At 37.5% G+C, this 22,916-nt stretch overlaps 2 protein-coding genes across 6 annotated transcripts in view; both read right to left on the bottom strand.

The window, feature by feature from the left end:
- Positions 1–4,912, bottom strand: part of FLACC1 (flagellum associated containing coiled-coil domains 1) — a 29,357-nt gene extending 24,445 nt beyond the window's left edge. For 3 of the 4 annotated variants that reach the window (XM_033111493.1, XM_033111496.1, XM_033111495.1), the window contains exon 1: positions 4,398–4,912. The gene's annotated coding sequence lies outside the window, so the exon portion shown is untranslated. Of the gene's footprint in view, positions 1–1,096; positions 1,115–4,397 lie in introns of all 4 variants that reach the window. The other variant, XM_033111494.1, reaches the window with a different exon arrangement.
- A 5,558-nt stretch (positions 4,913–10,470) lies between these two features.
- Positions 10,471–22,916, bottom strand: part of TRAK2 (trafficking kinesin protein 2) — a 53,386-nt gene continuing 40,940 nt past the window's right edge. For both annotated transcript variants that reach the window (XM_033111869.1, XM_033111870.1), the window contains exons 11-16: positions 20,957–21,036; positions 20,451–20,654; positions 18,725–19,023; positions 16,432–16,698; positions 14,426–14,531; positions 10,471–11,872 (exon numbers count right to left, since the gene is read on the bottom strand). In XM_033111869.1, the coding sequence (XP_032967760.1) occupies positions 11,194–11,872; positions 14,426–14,531; positions 16,432–16,698; positions 18,725–19,023; positions 20,451–20,654; positions 20,957–21,036 (1,635 nt within the window). In that variant the 3' untranslated portion in view covers positions 10,471–11,193. The remainder of the gene's footprint in view (positions 11,873–14,425; positions 14,532–16,431; positions 16,699–18,724; positions 19,024–20,450; positions 20,655–20,956; positions 21,037–22,916) is intronic.

The following is a 22,916-nucleotide window of genomic DNA, read 5'->3' as shown; positions in this document are numbered from 1 at the left end:
CCTGTGCTCTTCCATCAGGTCACACTAGTTCTTACTGAAGCAAAGAGAAATCCCTACAGCAGGTCCTGTATAGAACTTTCTGGAAAATTAGCTCTGTTACTCAAATTAAACTGGATCTCCCAGTTTCTCATTCCTGGTCACCTGCCTGAATTATAGTCAAAACTCTTCTTTTTTGGCTTAATAAAAACAAAAACAAAAAGAAAAACAAAAATCCCTATTATGAAAGTTTGCACAAAAGACAACTACCCGAAAAACATGGAGGCTTTATCACACTTGTTCATCTTTTTTTTCCCCCAGAACCACACTGAAATGAGAGTACAGGATTAAAAGAGATTTAATTCCACAAGAACAAAGAGAATGGGAGAGGAGACAATATTGCACAATATATATTCGTCACAACTTCCTACTTAGCACACTATAGGAAGCTACAGCCTCTGTGCTTGCAGAAGGGGAATGAATCAGGAGCCAATTCCCATATGAACTAGGAGCCAATTCCGGAATGAAAGGCTCCAAATGACTCAGAACTTGGAACTGATAGATTATCTGATGAAACTGACAGGGACTTCACTCTGTTGGAGCGTGTGGTGGGTCAAATAATGCTCCTCCCCACCCCCGACCAAAAAAAAAACAAAAAACCCCAAAACATGTTCTAATCCCTGGACCCTGTGAATATGTTATTTTATGTGACAAAAGGAGCTTTGCATCTATGATTAAATTATGGATTTTGTGATGAAGAGATTATCCGGATTATCCACGTGAGCCCAGGGTAATCACAAGTGTCTGTATAAAAGGAAGGTGGGAGGGTCAGAGCCAGAGAAGAAAATGGTCAGATAGGAGTGATCAAGGGAGGGAGATGAGCCAAGGACAGTGGGCAGCTTCTAGAAACCGGAAAAGGCAAGGAAGGGATTCTCCCCTGGACCCTATAGAAGGAACACAGTCCTGCCCAACACCTTGATTTTAGCCCAGTGAGGCTCATTTCAGATTTTTGACCACAGAACAATAAATTGGTTTGTTTTAAGCACTAGATTTGTGGTAATTTATTACAGAGCAATTGTAATAAAACAAAACAAAACTAGAAAATTTTGGGGAAACTTACCAACAGAAACATAGAAACCTAAGAAAATAAAAATTGCATAATTACTCCAGGTTAAAAATATTATATAAAGAAGTACACCTAATCATAGTAAGGTACACATTATATATATTTATGCAAACACTCAATATTGATTTAACTGAAAAGTGACTTGTGACCACTCTAAAAGATTGGGGGGCAGGCACTGGAGAAAGGATGTGTAAGTATTAAATCTTACATACCAGACCAGGAAGTCATTAGAAAATGTCTAAAATAGAAAAATTAACAAATGGAGTAGAGAAATTATTTAGCAGCATGAAGCTAAATTCCAAAAGAAATAGCTAAAAGAGTTGACAATAACTGTCTCTAGGGAACACACTGAGAATAGAACTGAGAAGTAAGGAAGGGTGGGGCAGAAATTGTAACTTTTCATCAATGAATTTTTAACATGGTTTGATTTTTAAATGATGTCGGTGAATTATTTGATAAAAAATAAAACCAACACCAAAAACATGAGAGCCAAGAGACCAACAGAAGCATTACAATGACAGCCGATTTAATTCAAATTTCTAAGTCAGTGACTGGTTTCCAATAGCACACTGGAATAAATTTACTTAAGAATCAGCTGAAAAATGAAACAAACCCTTTTTCTATACCATGACTAAAGCTTGAGAAACCCAGTTTAGGAGGTCTAAGGACAGGGCCTCCATATCTAGCTGTTTGTGTTCTCCCGTGTTTGGGGACCTGGTCAGGATATCTCAGGGAGATGAGTTCAGGGAAGCAGATCGGGTGGAACATCCTAGGTGAGAAGACAATGCCACAGGGGCTAGAATTCAGGTGAGAATCTGAAAGGAGACGGCAGCAATAGCAAGATAGTTTTGCTTCTGCTTAGGATCTTGTATCAGCTTCCAGTGAAGACAGGGTCCAATCCAGAACTCAGGGGAGTTAGCAGGAGGCCCTGAGGCAGGAAGTGATCAGCTAGGGCAGGCCAGCTCCCAGAAACTGCCTTCCCTCTTACATTTCTTGCCTGCCCATCCGGACTGTGCCATTCCTGAAGGCCTGGACTTCACCATGTCATTCTCTGTGCCCTCCACCCCCTGCCAGAACCTGGCAAGGCAACTTGTTTACAATGAGTATTTGATAAATATTTGTTGCCTGACTAATAAAGTGGGTGGCTGTAACCACAGGAACCAGTTCAACAAGGAGAAAAGAGATCCACAGATGAAATTGCAAAAATGTAACGGTCACTACAATATCATAGATAATATTAAAAGTTAGAATTAAAAAACCAAAATTCATAGGTAAATTATGGCACAACCACTCGATGGAGTTTTACATAGATTTTTAACTGCCCACTTTAAAACCTGTAGAAACATGAAGAAATGTTTATAAAAAAAGATATAAAATGGTATGTATGCAATGGATACAATTATGTAGAAATATGTACCTATACAGAAAAGGATTAGAAAAGAATATATTAAAAAATGAAAAGTGGGCCAGAATGTCAATATTATTTTTTTTTTCCTGTACAATATTCTTTACTAAAATTTCCCTTGGGCTTTTGGGTCAGATGGGCATGACTGCATAGAGGCTCCTCTGCTTACCAGCTGTGTGACCTCAACAAATTTACTGTTACTTTCCTGAGTCTCAGTTTCCTCATCTGGAAAATGGGAACATGAGAGTTTACCCCTCATTGGGCTAAACTCATTTCATGCACATGAAACGAGACCATGTCAGGAAAGCTCTTGGCATACTGTCTTGCACACATTAGGTTCTCAAAAACTGGTAACTGAGTTAGGAATATTATGAACCCCAATGGTATTTTGTTTACAGAAGCTTTTATTTCTAAGTTTTTGGGGAGAATAGGTTTATTCATGTGTGTGTGTTAAATTGAAATAGGATCATTGTAAAGAAAATTATAGCACAGAAAAACCTAAGGAAGTAAAAATTATCCAAAATACTAAACATCTAGAAATGACCACTGAAAATATTTTGGTTAATGTCTTCTAGAATTCTCTCTAAAGAAACAGTTTTATATAACTGTCCATAAACAGAAACAAACTCTACTTATATTGTAGATAATCTTTTTTCAATAATGTCCTGAGCTTCTTTTAATGTCAGTAACTATACATATAATCATCAGTTTTTAAACTTAAGTTTACTGTGGAGAAAATTTTTAAATGTACAAAAGCAGAGAAAAGAGTATAATGAGCTCACCCACCATCTAGCTTCAACAGGTAGCAATTTGTGGCTAATCTCATTCATCTATACCCAGCCCACTCCTCCAACATCAGATTATTTTAAAGTAAATTTAAAGCAAATGTGTAACTTAAGTTATACTTAAAGCAAATCTTTAAAGCAAGTCTGAGATTTGCTCCTATATCATCATAGCTATAAATTTCTATTCAATGAATGTACCTGTTTACAATTTTAATCAGTTTTGTATTGATGAACATTTTGTTTTTTCCTTTCTTTCTGTTATAAACAATGCTGTGGCATATATTCTTTTGCTCTTAAAAAGTGAAGGCCTCTTCTTCCAAACCCCCATGGAGGTGATACTCAAAATATTTAATAACCAGTAAGACAATCAGAATATATATGGGCTACAAGGCTGGATCAGGGGAACTGGAGGACCCCACTCCTACCCTCATGCCAGCATTAACCCCTGAGTTGCTGAATCATGAGGAAGTCTGGGGGTACCAGAGGAGGAGGTGAGGGGCTTGGACAATGTATACTTGTATACACACAACCAGTATGGTACTATTTCAATATTTCAATAATTGTGCATAATACTAACTAAACATCAGCCCTCAATTTCCAGTACTCTCCCAAGAGGAAACCACTGTTAAGTTGTTTGGGATATCCTTCCAGAAGTGTTCTCTCTATATATATACATGAAGATTTTATATACATCTTGTATGTATATACAAGATATATACATACATGAGAGCATACTTTACACACCATGCCATGCCTTGCTCTTTTTACATAACAGGATATTTAGTAGGTATTTCTACATCAGCATAGACACATCTACTGCATTCACAGTGGCTTGATGTTGCATTGCATGACTCTAAGCATACAGAAGTGTGTGTGTGTGTGTGTATGTACGTGCACGCGTGTGCACATGCGTGTGTGATTTAGGATTCTTTCTCCCCATTCTTTGCCGTTCCTGCATCGCTCCCTAATGACTTTGCCCGAGGCTCAGTGGACTGAATGTGCCACCTTGTGACACCAGGCAGCGGAGCCTTCAGAAAGGTCACTGGTTAGTATTAATAATCAAAAGAAAAAAAATTATATAGAACATCTTTTCCAAAGAGCTTACCTTGGACTGTCCAAAGATTTGTTTCTCCCATGTGGTTCTTTCCCAAGTCGAGAGTCTTAAAGACACCACAATGTTATAGAGAAACTGTTTCCCATCGAGACAGAATCAGAATTCATTGTAGGTTAAATCCAGAGGTTCCAGAACTCAAGAGTTTAGTGGTCATTCCAATGCCAAAGCAGAAAAATGCAGAGTATGTGTAGTGCAGAGAGACAGACTTCCAGTGAATCCAGGCACTGGCGTTTACAAAGGTTGAACTGGCACGAGCGCAAATGTCCCTTCTAAAGACGATTCAGTCTGAGTCTTCCGAAATTGCAATGAAAGTCAAACTAGGGGAGAAAGTCACCCCTCCATTCAGATTCCCTTGACTTGGGCCTTGAGTTGTCCTTGAGGTTTGGCCAGAGGAGGTGGCAGGCCGACGTTTGTTTCTTTTATTGCTATGGAAACAGAATGGCAGCACCTGACTTGCTCAGGCACTCTGCTCTTAAAGAAAAAAGGCTGGAGCAGCAGCCAGTTAAGAAATTCTCCAAGACATGAGACAAAATACACTGATGAATACTTTCAGAGGAAATTAAACAGCACTCTTAGGCTTAACTGGCCCATGGCAGCAGTTACCAGACAGGATCTGTGATGGATTTAAGCTCCTCTGACGTTTGCTCACAGACACCTAAAACTCTAAAGTAGCCACTTTCTTCCTTGAATTTCAAGCTTCGAAATCTGTAGAAGTACAAATCCCCCAGGGCAGGAGTCTTTTTCAGGTGCCAGGAAATCAGATTTTTTCCCCCCCAAGTAAAGCTACTTTTTCTCATTAAAGAAAAAAATGCCTGCTTATTATAGACCAGCGGCTTTCCTTTTATTTTATTGCAACTCACTATAAGAAGTATATTTTACACATTTTGAAATAAAAAGTTGTATGAAATAATACCCTTATTACTAATTCTCATCTGATTCTTTTTCTTCCACCTAAAATGAAAGCTGATTATAAATCCACTAGATTGATTTCATTATCCACTGATGGTTCACAACCCATAGTTTACAAACCATTGTTATAAATGTATGCATTCATTCTACTCCACATTTATTATCGACTGTGTGCCAGGCACTTTTGTGAGGCACCTCAATTCCTGTGGTCCATAGAGGGGAGACAATAAATTCAGTAAAAGCACAATGAAACTTAGCGGATGCCGTGTGAGTGTACAGCAGGGAGTCTCTTCTAGTCTGATGAGTCAGACAACAGCTTTAATCAGAGAAGGAACCTGACTAGCTCTGCATGCTAGAGAAATCATTTTGACTGCAATGTAGAGAAACACTGGAGGGGCCGAGACAAGAGGCAGGGAAACCAGTTAGGAGTCTACGGCAGGGGTCAAAGGAGACACAATTGTGGCCTCAACTGAGGGAACAGCAGTGGGATGGAGAGCAGAGGATGCAACAGGACTTGACTGATTGGATCCCAGGTTGAGGGAAAGGAGGCAATGATGAGTCCTGGGTTTCTAGCTCAAGCATTTGAGTAGATGGCGGTGCCATTTATTGAGATGGGAAAGTCTGCGGGATAAAAAGGCCCAGGGGAGCAGATTCTGACTTCAGGCTTGGATATGTTGAGTTTGAGATGCCAGGGAGACATTGAAATGTGATGTCTATTACAGAGTTTATTACATGTTTTGGGAATTCAAAGGAGTCTGGGCTGAAAACACTTTAGGAGTCTCCGAGTAGATAATATTTAAAGCTAAGGGATGAGCTCACACCGGGAAAGAGTGTTATGTAAGAAGAGGTGTCTACAACAGAGCCCGGAGAAGCCCAATATTTACGACAGTATTTCTCAATGTGTAAGTTAAAATATGTACAACTATCACTTGAATGAAAGTCCTTAAACCAAAGAGGTTCCTTAATTTCATGAAATATAAAACATGGAGGTGGTGCTACCAGTTAATGCAGTTTCAGCAATGTCATTGGAGAGCTGGGTTCTTTAAGTGATTCTGTCATGCCAGCCTGTGTGTCGCCTGAGGGGAGCCTAGTGGTTGCACTATGGCTGCCACAACCACAAGTACCATTAGCACGCTAGATGGAGACAGACTTCAAAAGCTAAAAGGGAGGGAAAAAAGGTTTAAAGAGAACAATGGATAGATTTGAGTAGTCATCCACTAGCGATTGGATATTTTCTCTGAATCTGTTTATTGTGTGAAATTTTATATTAAAATGCTTCCTTATGATTTAAAAAGAGCAGGATTTGGGTCTTGTGTGTAGAGTGGTTAAAACCAAAGATACAAAGGAAGGAGCCAGTTGACTTGGCCAAGGTTTAACACGAATTACCACTACTTTGGGATGTTTTTCTTCCTTTCCTCTGTCTAAACATTAGTACAACTTTGTCAGCTCCAAAATGGTGGAGGGGAAGGAAATGAAGGCTTCTGGGACTAAGAGTTAACTGCTCTTCTCTTTGGTTGAATTTAGGGGAACTTGGGCATTGCATGAAAGGCTCTTTCCAAAGACCCAGGAAAGGGACTGATGCTACCAATATTAGTGATTTTGCCGAGAAGGCAAGAAAAATACATTTAATGAAATAATCCTTTGATTTTTATATATTGGCTCTTCTGTATTTTTCCCTAACATCTCACATCACCTTCGGTGTGCTTTCCTCATACTTTCTCACACTGAAGAACAAAACACTTCATGCTATTGTTGGCAACACTGCCTGCCAGGCCAAGTTATATTTCAACATCTTTGTCAAACCTGCACGGCAACATTTGTTCATTTGAAAATTTTATGGCCCTTATTTGGCCTTTATTTCAAAAACAAAAACAAAAAAACACTAATGAAAATCAAAGCTTGATACTAGTATAACTCAAACTTAATAAAAACAGAGATGGAAATTAATAGGATGCTGAAAGCATCAAATCTTTCCTCTCGTCTGGTTTTTGGACTTAAACACATCTACTGTAATGGTTTGTGAAAGAAACAATTCAAAATGCTGGAAATACCATTAAATTTCATATCAAACAAGTACATACTCACACTTCACCTATTCCTCACAAAATATTTATAATTCTAAATGGATATTAGATGAATTTAAAAAACACAGCAACTAAACTGTGATGAAGATGAGAATATCAAATAACTTTCTCTACCAGAGTCCAACAATTTTTAAATTTAGTTTCTTGGAAACAGTTTCTAAATAGCTAACAATATCAACAGTATATTGTGGACTGTAAGAATGAAGAATTGCTTCACATTTCCTAAATACTTTCAAATTAAACATCTGCATATCAGTGACTTCAGATTTTACTTTTTGTTGCTGTTACTTTGCTAAGGAAGAAATACGGCATATATAGATACTCTGTCTATTCTGTGTTTTAAACAAATATCTAAGAAATACAATAAGATCTACTACGTACCACTACTGCTGGGTTTGTTTTGGGTTGGTTTGACAAATATAGGTTGTTTTCTGTACCCAAGACGACAAAATAAAATGGAAAGACTTAATGCAGGACTATTTATGAAAAGAACTGGGACAAATACACAGGAAGACAAATGAAAATTTAAGAAGATACTCATATTTATTATCTGATTTACATTTGACAAAGCAAAGGTAGGTGCAACAAAGAGCTGTTTGACAAAATCAACCGCAGATATCAAACAGGATTTCCTTGGCTGCCCCACAGGGTAGCTGTGCTCTGCAACGCAAGCGCTCAGTTGTAGACACAGTCTGTGGCACTTGGAGTACAAGCCTGCAGGCATCTGACATCAAAGGAGCAGACCATTAGACACTCAGAGCTCTAGTTCCAGATGTCAAAACTCAATGTTAGTAACCAACAAGTAGTACAAATTATGTACTAGAATGGTCAGAAAAAGTAACAGGTTTTGAATACTGTATAAAATACACCCTGGAAAATGCTCTTGGGAGCTGTCTCTAACTTATTTCCTTTCTTTGCCAAAGTCTGTTCATTCATGTCAAACAAAGGACATAGAGTACAAATCCTTTTTTAAAAACTACTTTAACAATCGTTATTAACTTCTCCCTAAGACACATGCCTAAGGTTATTTACATAAGATTTGGGATCATCATAATTCAGGAGTACCTTTAATTCTGAGCTTACAAAGGTATCCTTCCTATTATATAATAGGATACTCAGAAATACCTGAGGTATAATCACTGAAAACTTTGAAGGAGAAAAAGATTGGAGTTTCCTATACTCGCATAAAAATACGTATACAGTTGATATAGAAAAACTACAATGTGAATAGTGTTAAAGCATAACAGGTAAAAGGAGGAGGAACTTACTACAAGGCTCCAGTTCTTCTGACTATAGTTTGCACACAAGTTTGTTATAATAAAGATTCTCAGGCTGTATCAAAAATGATTTTAGGTGGAAACTTCAAAAACCAGCAAAACCCAATTCAAAACAGGATTCATTTCTAGAGAAAAGCGTGCACCAGTATCCAATTCTGCTTCCGGTGGAACAGCAACATAAATCTAATTTTCAAAAACCTAAGTCTGCTTCTCTTTAATCAGATGGGTTTATTTGGCTATGAATACGCCCTGGCCAGGCCTCTAAAGTGGTCATTTTAGCATCGTTACAGAAAAGTATGCTAATTAGACAGAGTACTAGCTTAATTTAAATAACAGATATAAATCTGACAATTTAACACTTTGTACTCCTCTCTAGCCCTGTATTTTCCTACTTCCTGATGTCTCTTAGAAACTGGCAACAGGAAGATTACTTTCTTAAGAGAATAAATAAAAAGCTTTAAGATATCGGCCAAAATAAGCACCCCAGAATTACTTTATGAAGTAGAAACTCAAACACTATTTAAAAAAGAAGCGAATTGGGATATTTTGGAAACAATATAACATCAGGAATTCTCCGGCCAATGCCTACCACATTCAGGGACATTTACATTCAGCGGGAATCCTTTTTGAACACGTATGTGTAAGGTCTGCTGTACTCGGCATGACGGAGAGAAGGGGAGCGAGGGGAAGGATACTTTCACTTTCTGTTTTTAAGAAACTGACTTTAAAAAGTTTTATTAAAAGACTCAAAAAGCATGGAAAACTCACACATTCTTCCCACAGCATGCATGTTGTTTTTCTGCCCTTTTGAGCACATAGTTCTTGAAAGGCACCTCAGGAGGAGAGAAGAATAAGTGCATCGGTGGGAACCATAGGAGCAAGACTCTTTAAGAATTCTTCAGAAAATTCCTTTCAGTTAAGTCAGTACAAAGGAGCAAAAGATGTGCAAATTAAGCACCAAAAAGTCAAGTAATATGCCTCTCATTTTCAAAGATAAAATAATTACCTCCCTCCCTCATCTTCTCTCCATCATGCCTTTCATATAATGGTATTTCTTTCTGAACTGCCCTGTCTAGATAAAGCTTGTCATTGGATGAGGAGCAGACCGATTGATCAGCAACACTCAGAAAACAGATCTTTCTTTCCAATTCACAGCCTTGCATCACAATGCTGAATGCGGAAACCTAATCCCCCTAGTTTCACCTTGTTATTTCACATAGGAAAAAAGAAAGGAAGAAAGGAAGAAAGGAAGGAAGAAAAGAAGGAAGGAAGGAAGAAAGGAAGGAAGGAAGGAAGGAAGGAAGAAGCCATCCGAAGTAAAAGCAAAAGCTTTAACTCTTCCATTAGAAAGTTCATCCTATAATTTTACAGATATCTAGAAAAAGGCAAATATGTTTTAATTTTATTTTACATTAAAAAAACCAGTCTCAAAGCAAGCACCTGGGTTTTACTTCAGCTTATAATAATTTAATGTGCCTGAGAATTTTTGTGCAAATACAGGTCAACTTTCATTTAAAATATGCATAGCACTTTGGAAAAAGTTTAGTTGCAAACAACTTTCCTTATAAAAAGAACTTACAGACATAAATATACAACATTCTCTAATTCCTACTGATTGTACGTTTGTTTTAACCCCGTCCAGCCTCCAAGAAAATTTGAAAGACATGTAGTTACTCACTCCTTGGCCACTGCACTTTTCCAGAAGAAATCTTCTGAAAACAAGTTTCCTTCGTTCCATTTTACCCATATTTCCTTCTTAAAGTAAATCCCTTTTACCTCCCACACATGGTTGTGTTTTTTGGATGTTGTATAAAAATACAAATTTGAAAAAATTAAACTTCTGTTAATGACAAATAGAAAAGAAGTCTGGGTGGTGTTTGGGCTCCCAGTGGCTCAAAGTCTTGAAAACAGAAAGGAAAAAAGGGAGTCTACTATTCTGCTCTAATGAAATTCCTTGTTTGCCAATGCTGTGAGCGTACCACTCGATGGATGTGTAATTTAACCAGACATCAACAGGAGAAAACATAAAGGACACCTTCCTGCTGTCTCAGTAACAGACCGAGCTTACCCCAACCTTCCAGAACAGTTTTCTTTAGGCAACAGTCAAAGTTGCTCTCTTTCTCTTCCCATCTCCTAACCTGGGTGCTCCCTGCTTATAATCCCAGAAAAGTCCTAGGCAAGTTTAGTGTTTCCAGTATGTTTCAATATTACTGAATTTATTTTCTAGTCACTTTTTATTTTCAAGACAAGAAAACACAACTGAAGGAATATAGTAAACCTTTCTTCCTCTTCTGCCTCCACACACTCAGGACCCATTCATGTATACTTTCAACTTATTAGATCTCATTCATTAGGCTGTCATCCCCATTCTGCTTCCATTCTTCCACTTCCCTCTTCCCACGTTCACAACCCATCTGCAACATTCCTGTTCTCTCAGTTAGACCAGACGACGTGTATCAGTGCAAATCTCTCCTTCATCGGCTAATGTGCGTTAAGAGGTCAGTGAAGTGCTGAACCTCAGTCTTCCTTCAGGACATCCATCTTGGGTGAGGGTGCGCACACTGAGGGGCCAAAGCTACCCATCATGATTGGAAGACTCTGATTCCTCCGCAATCCACTCAGTAAGTTGCTACCTGAATTTAAATAAACTGCAGACTCTGGTCTTTGAAGACCAATTTCTGCCTCGTGGCTGCTTCCATTTTCCCGGGCATCAGGGGCCTTGATCACTCTGGCTATCCCCAGTCTCTTCAGCCTGTCCACTAAGTTCATCTTCAACTGGCCAACATCAGGAGGGTTCCGGGAAGGTCTCAATCCATATCTCTCTTGGAGGAATGTTTCAGCTGGTCGGGAGGCCAAAAAATTTTCAGAGAGATGCACTCGAGGCTCAAAGGGCAGAGGAGAAGGGCAAGGTGAGTGAGACGGTGAATTTGGTGGTGTGGAAGGGGTGGTCAGGGCTTTGGGGAGAGGCTGGAGGAGGGGGTTCTCTGAAGCCGGGCCGTGGTACACTTGAGCGGAGATACCTTGCTCTTGTAGAAGTTTGGCCAAGCTCATGGTGCTACTGAAGGTTACAGTGGAATCTCGTCGGTTGGTGATGGATTCACCAGTGCTGTGTCTGTAGGACATAGCAGGAGGATTCACCGCTGTGTTTGATGAACTGCTACTGCTACTTCCACAAGATAATAAAGGAAACCCAGAACTAAAAAAAAAAAAAAAAAGCAGGAGAGACAGCTTAAGGATAAGAAGCAATCTCCAAGTCAGCATTTAAGTAATTACAGTAGCTATCCACAGTAAATATAGAGGGACAGCAAACACATTAGTAACTGAACTGTAAGGAATGAACATTTTGATATGTTACTTTAGTGACTGGCTAATTATTTGTAATTTGTCATTTAGTTATGAACTTATTGAAACATATGTCTTTCAATAACATGAAAGTTTACTCTTAGATACCTTTACTCTTAAATTTTAACTCATAAAATATGTATCTCTCAGAATACAAATAAATTTTATGATGGAAATAAAAGAAATTTAAATATTAAAGTAAACTCTAAATGAATATATACACTCCATAAAGTGAAATATACCAAGAGACAATAATCCACGAGTAAACAATTCTTCAACTTTTTAGAAAACACAATCTTTCAGAATTAAACCAAAGATGCTCTTCTAAGGAGAAATTTATTTCTTTTTAATCTTTCAATTTTATATTACTGAGAACTAATGAAGTTCTGTTAAATTTCCATTTTTAAGAATGTTAATTCCAAACAATAGTAGTATAGAGATACCAAGGGACAAATTTTTCTCAACCTTGACTTAAAACATACGTTTTTGGGCAATTAAAAATAATTAAAAACTTTAACAGCTTTTAGAATCTTTCTTCTTATTTAATATGTTGTTAAAAAGAAAAAAGAAACTAAACAAGAAATTGTGTACTCAAGGAAATGGTGATAGAATGGAGAGAGTACTTCTTTAGTCAATTTTCTCCCCCTGTGCTGTTACCATATTTAATAAACTTTCATTTCAACACAAAATAGTACATCAAGCTATCAAGATTTTTAAAGATTATGAACAAAATACAAGACAAGGATTAATAAATAAACTTACCAAGATACCAACGTGTATAAAAGCAAAACACAAACAATTTGGTTAAACTAAGGACCTCTGATTTGATGCAGTGTATGTATTATACTCCCCGTCTCCTACCTCCCTGTCTCTGCTTTACTGTAGAACTGCCTATCCTTTCCCAAGTTGTACACTTCATATGATGGTATCAACCTGAATTGAGAGAACCAATTTTATAAAGCTTATCTTGTTGACTGTAAGAACAATGTAGAAAGATTGCCGATATGTCTGTTCATCACAGACTGAGATTTTTATTGGACAACACCCAAATGCTTCTCTAAACAATTGATTTGCTTTTATCTTATAGACATTGTGAATCATACTCTTATTTCCCTCCACACCAGTAGCTAGAAAGTTAAGACTCAAATACATGGCTCACCTTAGCAAGTATGTAAGACTTTATGGTCCAATTGGTACATTAGATTTATTTCTCTATCTGTTTTATAACCTTACCCTTGATTCCTTTTTGTTTTATTTTTCTTCTCTCTTAGTTAACATTATCCCTGCAATGTTCCACAGATCTTTGAAAACTACCTTAGATTCTTTTGGGAATTGGCAGGATAGAAATAGTAGCAATATGGCTTAAAAAACTCTCTCAACTACATGTTGGAGTACCCATTAAGCACTCTGCCGCATACCAAGATACAATGGTTAGCTGGAAGAAAAGCACATGTGTAGTTGAGTTGAAATTTGTTCACGGGATGGGACACCGCTTTTACTTGCAAGAACAACTAACAGACTGTGTAGCAAAGAATTTGGCCTTGCTTAGAGGGGTCTGAGAGGTAATCTGTGACATTGCTCAAAAAGTGTCTTTGTTTGCGATGAAGATTTTGAGGTGGGCCTGGCCACACCCAATAGTTGCAGGGTCGGGGCTGGCCATGCCAGAAAGACCCATGATTTGATTCGGGTGGGGGCCTTGGGTCAGTGGACCTGAAGGTGAGTTCAATCATATGGGTAATCAATGAACCAATCGATCATGCCTATGCACTGAAGCCTCAATACAAAATCTGGACACTGAGGCTGGGGTGAGCTTCCCTGGTTGGCAGTACTGTGTGTGCACTACCACGCATCGATGCCAGGGAAGCAATGAATCCCAAGGACAAGGGATGCTTTGTGGGTGGGAACCCCCCCTAACTGACTCACTATCTCTTCCTTTGGCTAATTTTAACCTGTATTCTCTCCCTGTAATAAATAGTAACCACAAACATAATAGCTTTCAGTGAAATTCTGTGAGTCCTTTAGCAAATTATCAAATCAAAGAGTGGTTTTGGGAATCCTATGAACTTGTCCGGTGTGGGAGGGCTGGTCCCTCAAATCTTGCAGTTTGGCTAACTGTGGGTATAGTTCCAATTGGGCCATTTACTACCTGTCTACCCTTGGACAAGTCACATGAACCTCCTCTGCCTCAGTTTCTTCATTTACACAGCACATACCCACTTGCCCTGGCTACTTCAAAGACTTAGAATGGTCCATTGAGAAAATGCAATGTGAAAATATTCTAAAGACAAATTATCACAGAACACTAATTAAAAATCTGGAAATTAAAATGAAAGTAATTTTTAAAACAAATTCATAAAAACATAGTTGAAGAAAGAAAGAAGTGAGGCCTCAAATTGCCCAGACCTACCTGGGGGTAACCTGAGTGATATCAGACGGATGTAATATCCTACAGGTGGTGAAGGTGAATGTCAAGTTTGTGCACGAGAGACACTTCCCTGGGTTTGAGGTTGCAACTGAAGTAGAGACTTTTAGGGAATCAAACACAAAATTGAAAGACCGGGTTAAAAATGTAAAAAGTTCATTATTATTTATTAATAATACAGCATTTATCAAGTGTCATTTGTACAATAAATCCCAAATCTGGAAATGAAATACACATAAATACTGCATTAGTAGTTACTGGTTAGTATATAGCTGAATCCTTTAACACTGTCATTTAAAAGGATTAGAAGTAGCTTAGAAACAAGGGAAAAACACATACTGAGAAAAAAAATACATTAAAAAAACCCCCAAAAATCCAAGATCTAGTCATCCAATCTTTCTAGTCAAACTGTCTACTTCAGTGGTTCTCAAAGTGTGGTTTGCAGACCTTGTGGGAGCCTACAGATCAAAACTACTTTCATGGCAATGCTAATAAGACGCCATCTGCATTTTCGATTACGTTGGCATTTGCACTGCTGGTCCCAAGCTATGGTGGGTAAAACTGAGGGCTCCTTAGCAAAAATCAGGGCAATGGCACCAAGCTGTACACAGTTGTCCGCTTACAGTTTTTTAAAAAAACAAGCCAGATTCACATAAGAATGTCCTTGATGAAGGACATTATTTATTAAATGTTAACTCTTGAATCTTTTCAATATTCTGTGTGATGAAACAGGAAGTAAGCATTAGGCACTTTATAGCATACCGAGATGCAATGTCCATCTAGACGAAAAGTGCATGTGCAAATGAGTTGAAATTTTTTCATGGGACACCGTGTTTACTTGCAAGAACAACTAACAGACAAACTACAGTTATCCAGATTTGGCCATCTGGCAGAAATTTTTCTTGAAAATGAACGTAGCGAGACTATCTCTTCAAGAAAAACAGCTGACAGTGTTTGCTGCTACTGACAAAATTTGAGATTTTGAGTGAAAATGAGAGTTTTGGAAAACTTGTATCCACTGAGAGCTTGAAAGCTTCCTAATTCTAACAGATTTATCAGATGAGACAAGTGGCAATAGTAAGGTGGTTTTACTATATAATGAAATGTGTCAACATTTGGAAGATTGGCATAACTCAGTATTTGGCAGAACCAGTATTTTCCAAATGATCAATGCATGATGTTACAAAATCATACATGGGGAAAAGATGCATTCAAAGTGTAGGATAGACCAATAAATTTTAATGTAACAAAGTATGAAAAGTTCACTGACAGGGTTTCAGATTTCACATTGCTACAAACCTTAAACTACCACTTACCAAGTTTCGGTGTAATATAAAGAATATCCACAAATACTTGAGGGGTATTAAAATAATCTTTCCTTTTCCAACTACGTATCTGTGTCAGGCTGCATTTTCTTCACACTTTTCAACCAAAATAACAAATTCTAAGACTGAATGTGGAAGCTGCTATGAGAATCTATCTTTTACTAAGCCACAAATTAGAAATTTGCAAAACTGTAAAACAAAACCATTCTTCCCACTACTTAAAAAATAACTATTTTTCATAAAAAATATGATTTGTGTTAACATGTAATTATCATTTTTAAATGAGTTAATACTTTTATAATTTTTCAGTTTTGGTTTCTAACATGGTAATTATTAATAGATACAACCCATATAGACAAGCTCTCTGGTATTATTCTCAGTGATTTTTAAGAGTATAAAGAGGTCGTGAGCCCAGAAAGTTTGCAAACCACTGACTGAATTGATCTCTCTCTCTCTCTCTCTCTCTGCCCAATCGATTTATGTAGTCCGGCTAAGAAAAGTAGAATTAGAAGGGCCACTAAAGCCATAAATTTTTCACTATCTTACGTTCAAGACTAAGTATACTGCAGTGAGGCTTAAGTAGAGGTAGTAAGCTGACCATAGAGTAAGTCAGGATGCAAAGTACTACTAGTTACTAGACTATATTCAACAAAGCACTCTTCTCACCTGTGACTGGACCACCTGCGGAAGTAACGGGCGGTAGAAAGATTCCTGTTGCTGGCTTGGAATCTGTAGGTTTTTGTTCCACTTGAAGAGGTTGCTGAACCTGAAAAGTGATACCTTCTTCTTCATCCTCTTCTAAATCTGAGAGATGATAGATGGCATCCTTGGGCAACTGGGTACAGCCTTTAGTGATGACACCTGGTCGTGGGTCAAGAATGGTTCCTAAGTTTGGTTGAGCAAGCTGCTGCCAGTGGTGCAGAGTTTGTGACCCTGAGTACACAAGACAAAAACAAATAAATAACAAGGCATGTTTAAAATTTTCCACAAAAATTAAATCTTGAAGCAGAAGCTAAAATTACATGTGTAAAAAAGTAATAATAATGAAACTACTTATTAGTCTTAACATTTTGGTAAAATTTGCAAATTAAAGTTCTCTGTGGAAGACCGACAAGTTGCTGAAGATATAAATAATTATCTTTCTACTTTAAAAGAGACATCTAAAGCAGGGGTGAAAAAACACTTTTTTTTCTTTTTTTTAAGTTTTAGGTGTACAAAACAATGCAATAGTTAGACATTTACACTCCTCAAGCTGGACCACTTTCTTACGCCATATACAAGAATAAATTCAAAATGGATTAAAGACTTATATGTAAGATCTGCAACCATAAAACTCCTACAAGAAAATAAAAGAAGTAAATTTGCAGACAGTACAAGTAATACTTGTACTGATCTATCCCCTCAGGCAAGGGAAGTAAGACAAAAAATGAACATATGGGATTACATAAAAATAAAAAAGTTTTTCACAGCAAAGGAAACCATCAATAAAACAAAAAGGCATACTACTGAATGGGAGAAGGTATTTGTCAATGATACATCTGATAAGGGGTTAATATCCAAAATTTATAAAAAACTCATTCAACTCAACACCAAAAAGACAAACAACCCAATTAAAAAATGGGTAGAGGGCATGAAGAGACATTTTTCTAAAGAGGACATACAAATGGCCAACAGACATATGAAAAAATGCTCAACCTCACTAATCATTAGAGAAATGCAAGTAAAAACCACAATGAGATACCACCTCACTCTGGTCAGAATGGCTATCATCAATAAATCAATAAACAAGTGCTGGCAGGGATGTGGAGAAAAGGGAACCCTCGTGTACTGTTGGTGGGATTGCAGATTGGTGTAGCCACTACGGAAGTCAGTATGGAGGTATCTAATAAAACTGGAAAACAACACTCTTTACAGCAACCAGGATGCTGAGGCAGTGATGAGAAGGAAGGTATGTGCCTCACAGGTGGGGTTGTTATTTTCCCAGGTGACAAAAATCAATACTTCTTCAGCTTATGAAGTTTGATGTCAAAGCCAGGATCCTAGGATGGAAGACACCTTGAAATTTCAGTGATTTTTGCGTGTATGTCCCCATCTTGCTCATGACTCTCCTTTCACTAGGCTCGCAAGGAGAGTAGGAAAATGAAGGAAATGATAAAAGGTGGACATACCCCCCACGGTTCCTGTCTATGAACCTGGTGAATGATCACCCCAAGCATTTGCACCAGATGCAATGTCTAATTATGACACTATAGTCATTTCATCCTAAAAATGGCAACTCTGACAAATACCTGCACTGATCATTAATGAATACCACTAATACAGAGAACTTTTGAGATTGAGGGGTCCTCATGAGTTTCCTACTCAAAATTTTGTCTAATGCAGACTCTCTTATGATAATAGCAGAGAATCATCTGAAGATTGTCAATATTCTATAAAACAAAGAAATTTATTTTGAATTCATGTTTTCTCTTAGGAGAGAACAGAAACTGAACTGAAACGAACAGAACTGAAAAGAAAAATACAGGCACCCATACCTCTAAGTAAATGAAATTTGGGTAAAGAACTCTATTTTGAAAAGGAAGGTAGAGATGAAATATTATATCCAGATTATTTTTACTTATCATATCCCATTTATCTTACCATGAAAACGGCCATCAATGATATACCTTAGCAAAGAACAAGAAAAGGTTCCTCTTCCTCCCTCAGATTTATGTTAAAAAAAAAAAAAAAAACCAGTAAAAGAAAACTGATGGCTGACGACCTGGAGAATGCAGCTCTCTTCATTCATTTTCCACAAAGTACTGCAATGCACTGTCACCTAAACTGTGAGATTTGGGGATAATAAGATATATTCTGCACAGAGTGCTCTTACAGTTACGCTACAAATCACAGTTCTAGGGGAAGGAAAGGCCAACAAGCAATGTGGCTTGAAAATGGCCCTTACTGATTGATTTATTACCTTCAAGGGGCTTGACAATTTGTAATTTTTCAGGCATAAAACACCGAAGGCAACTGGTACTACTGAGGTCTGTGAACTCCGACTGGTCAGTGCATAGAGAGGCAAGGCTCTCTGTGGAGGTGCCACAGGCACTAATGCCTTCTCTCTGATCAGCCAAAACATGGATCTTCCGCTCCCATTCGTCAGCAAAGAACTGCTTCTCACTTAGGTAGTTCTGTCGCCGCAGACTAAGGCGATGCAGTGCTGTAGCCAAATCACTGTCTTCAGAGAGTCCTGGCCGACCCACGTTCTGAGCGCTCCTACGTGAAAATCACAGCCATTGATTAGATCTGTAAGGATCATCAGCACAACCTGACCTCTCCTTTCTACAACGGTGAGTGTGCAAGAGACCGATCTTAAAAACATAGTAGTTTCTCTTAGATATGTGGAATACAATAACAACAAACCAAAATCATTAATGCTATATATCATTTTTATAGATCATTTCAAATGACTTCAGATAGGCAAAAAATATTCTTTACTATTAGGTTGCGTTTACTAACTTTTCTACTTCATTTAATTTACGAAACTACTGATATGACCATCTATAAATTCAGTTTAGGTAGTCAAAAAAGTAAATATGATCCTATTTCATGAATCTATTATGCCATTGACTACACAAGGCACCATTATTTTATGTACTACTAAGAAAGAAAAAAAATGCTGCTCAGTAAACTATAACATGCCACTAGCTGTAAAATATAAACAATTTCAAAAATATTAAAACGTGGAAAATTTTGCTTTAGGCCACAGAATCCTCTATGAACATTGTAGAATATTTAAGAGAAAACAAGATTTATAAATACTGCATTTTCATAGTTCTGTGCTACACATTTTTTTCACTTTTCACCATTTAAAAAGTTAGAGTCAAAATTAAAATTGATATCAAAAGAGAGTAGCAAGCTGAGTTGCAGTTGCTCCTGGCTACTATGTATGAATTCACACAGATCTGCTGGTCAGATCTCTGAAGGTCAAGTACTGACACATGAAGCTACAGTGGGTGCAGAACATGCCCACTACCCACCAGGCAATACAATCGAAAACTCAGAGTAATGGATTTTTGCATTAGGAAAGATTTTTCTCAGGTGCTAAACATCTGTTTTCCAAAAGCTTTCAGCTGACTTTGCAGTAATGCTGCTTAATTTCTAGTTAAAGGTAATTCAATGAACTGAATTAAGGAAAAGTGGGGAAAAAAATAATCTAAGCTGAAACAAATACGAAATTAAGAGAAAGCTACTTTTCCACAATAGGCATTCAAGCTTATTGTTTATCCTGAAGGCCCTAAAGCAGTTGAATTATGAGCATGGGTTATGAGCCAGTGTCACCTGATGCTATGCATAACTGCCAATGACCAAACAAATTCCAACAAATTTGACTTTGAACACAAAAAAAGATTTAGACTCAAACTCTGCCACACCAAAGAAGAAAGTAGTGAAGAATTTCATAGTTCAGTGCAAGCTCCATTTTGAACACAATTAAATGTGGCCTTTTCACTCCAAAAACGTTCATGAAATCAAGGATCGATCTTATTAATACAAATGATACAGGGCATCATTGTGGAATGAAAACTGACAGCTCCAGCACTTCCTTGGGATAGCACAGAGCAATGCTGAACTTTTGAGTATGTGAATCTGGCATGTCAATGCCACAAAGAAATGCAGAACCACTGCCATGATCTATTTCTTACCCTGGAATCTCCTCCGAGTTGCTCGCCTGGCTCAGGAGTGTTTTGTCCTCTGCTTGTTGTAAACCAGACTCAAAAGGTTTTGCTGTCATGATGACACTTGAATGGTTGGAGCCTGGAATGGACAGCAGAGCTGGGAATGGGACAGAGCGGCCCCGTGTGTCATTGGCAATCCTGACGGTATCAAATACCCGTTTCTGTTGGGCTCTATTAAAAAGAAGTGTTCATTATTGCCACTGCCTCCTGCTGGAGTGCTTTAGAAAAGAGACACATATGTGCAGTTGATTAAAAATAAAGCAGCCCTGAATAGCCTCTAAAGTTTAGGAGAGATCATCAGAAAATAAACTGAGAATAAGAGAACTCTCTCACAAATGTGAGCACTAAGAGCAAAAAAATGAAAAGTAAGCAGACTTACTGCTGAATCTCATAATACCTATTACTTTGGATTCTGCTTTCTTTTAAATTTCCATCCCAGTGGCTGAGCAACAACACTTCTGATCTGTACTTACTTTTGTTTAAAGAGAGAAGACTCCTCATCCAAACTCAGCTTTTTACGCATGGTCCCCTCGATCTCAGCTGCCAAAGATTCCTAAGAAAAAGAGTTTGAGATTCCTACAGTGATCATGTAAGAAGGCTGTTAAGAAAAAATGAATTGTCCTTAAGTTAATGAACAGGGTCTCCAAAATCCGTCTTTCTGGTGTTATAATACAAGAAAATACAGAAGAAAAAATACATTCTGGAAATGTAACTTTTAAACAAGAACCAACTACTTTTTCATGGTATATTTTTACAGGAAAGCAGTTGCAAAAACCAATATGATAAATAGAAAATATTACATATGCAGATACACAAAAATAAAAGGTGTGAAAGGCTATAAAACAAGATATTAACAGTGATTCTGTGGAGGTCAGGATTTGATGATATTTAACAATTTCTTATTGCTTCTCTGTAATTTCTAACTTTTCTATAATAAACATGTACAACTTTTATAATACAGAAAAATCATTAAAAGAAAAATAAGCAAGCTTCCCTTTCCCCTGGTCAGGAATAAGGATTCAAACAGCACTGGTGGCACGCTCAGTGGGGCTCAGCTGCCAATGACTGGGGTTGGAGGTACTGGTGTGAACAGTGTGGATGAAAGATAGATATAGATGTGTTTGTATGTGTGCATGTACGTATGAACATACATATATTTCTTAGCGCTACCTGCTGAGAAGGCCTGGATGCAACAGACTCAGAGCACCCAGATATTGGATTCTAAATACCATTCCTCATTAAAAGCAAACAAAGCAACTTGGAGAAATGGCCAATCCCAGGACTGTGACAGGGAAAGAGCAAGGTGAGTTTGAAGGAGATCCCACTGGCTATATGTGGGACAATTTGGGTATCAAAATAAAAAACAGTAGTAATAAATTATAATTCATTGACTAAAACGGTAATCCGTGAGTCCATACTGAAATAATTGAACAAGTGAATAAATCAGACAGAAAGCTCTAACTCACAAAAGAATGGCAATTAACAAATGCTGAAAACATGATGAAATTAGAAAGTCACCATCTGGCAATTATCATGTATTACACTGATGTCAGTTTCCTGATGTTGATGGTTGCAGCAGTTATGTAGGAGAGTGTCCTTATTGTCAGTAAAAACACACTGAAGCATTAAGGGTAACACGGTGTATCTGCAACTTACTGTTAAATGGTCCAGAAGGAAATAAGAGAACGATATGACAGATGTAGTAAAATGTTAAAAACTGAGGAATTTAGGTGAAAGATACATGAGAGTTTTTTTGTACTGTTGTTGGAATTTTATTTTACATTTAAAATTATGTCAAAATTAAAAAGTTAAAAACCAAAAATTCTGCCCCATATTCTTCAGAAAATCTATTATAATTTATAGTTTCAGTCTTTTAAAAAATTTCACAGGATTGCATGTAAGTGTTGAAGAACTAGATTGTTAAAATAAGTCTTTGACCCAACATTACAAATTCTGACATAAACTCAGATGTTTTCATTAATTTCTATAATTCAAAAAATACTGTTTATTGATGAATTAAATAAACAACATTCTTGCCCTCATAGGGCTTACTTAACTCTAACTGGACTTAACTATATCAAGAAACTCAAGATGTATTGAAAAAGATTCCAGATGTTCAGAGCACTATTTGAGTAAGTGGCACGTGGTGGGCCTCGGGTAAGGATGACCCAAGTTTAAGTAGCTCTTTGGTACACAGACCTAAACCTAATTTCCTTGGGGCTCATCTCATATATTACAATAAATCTGGATGGTCATCTGTTAGAATGAAGGCTACAGTAAAAAAAAGTAATAAGGTGGATAATGCAAATTAAGGCCTAAATCAGTAAGTGAATTCCAGAAACAATGACAATCCTTGTTATCTCTTCTTAAGATGCTTTATACCATCAGAAACCATATCACTCTGAGGACAAACTCATCTTAAACAAGCTTCCT

This window comes from Rhinolophus ferrumequinum, chromosome 8, assembly GCF_004115265.2.
Source record: "Rhinolophus ferrumequinum isolate MPI-CBG mRhiFer1 chromosome 8, mRhiFer1_v1.p, whole genome shotgun sequence".
In the NCBI taxonomy this organism is placed as follows: Eukaryota; Metazoa; Chordata; class Mammalia; order Chiroptera; family Rhinolophidae; genus Rhinolophus; species Rhinolophus ferrumequinum.
This window is presented reverse-complemented; position numbering and strand designations above follow the sequence as displayed.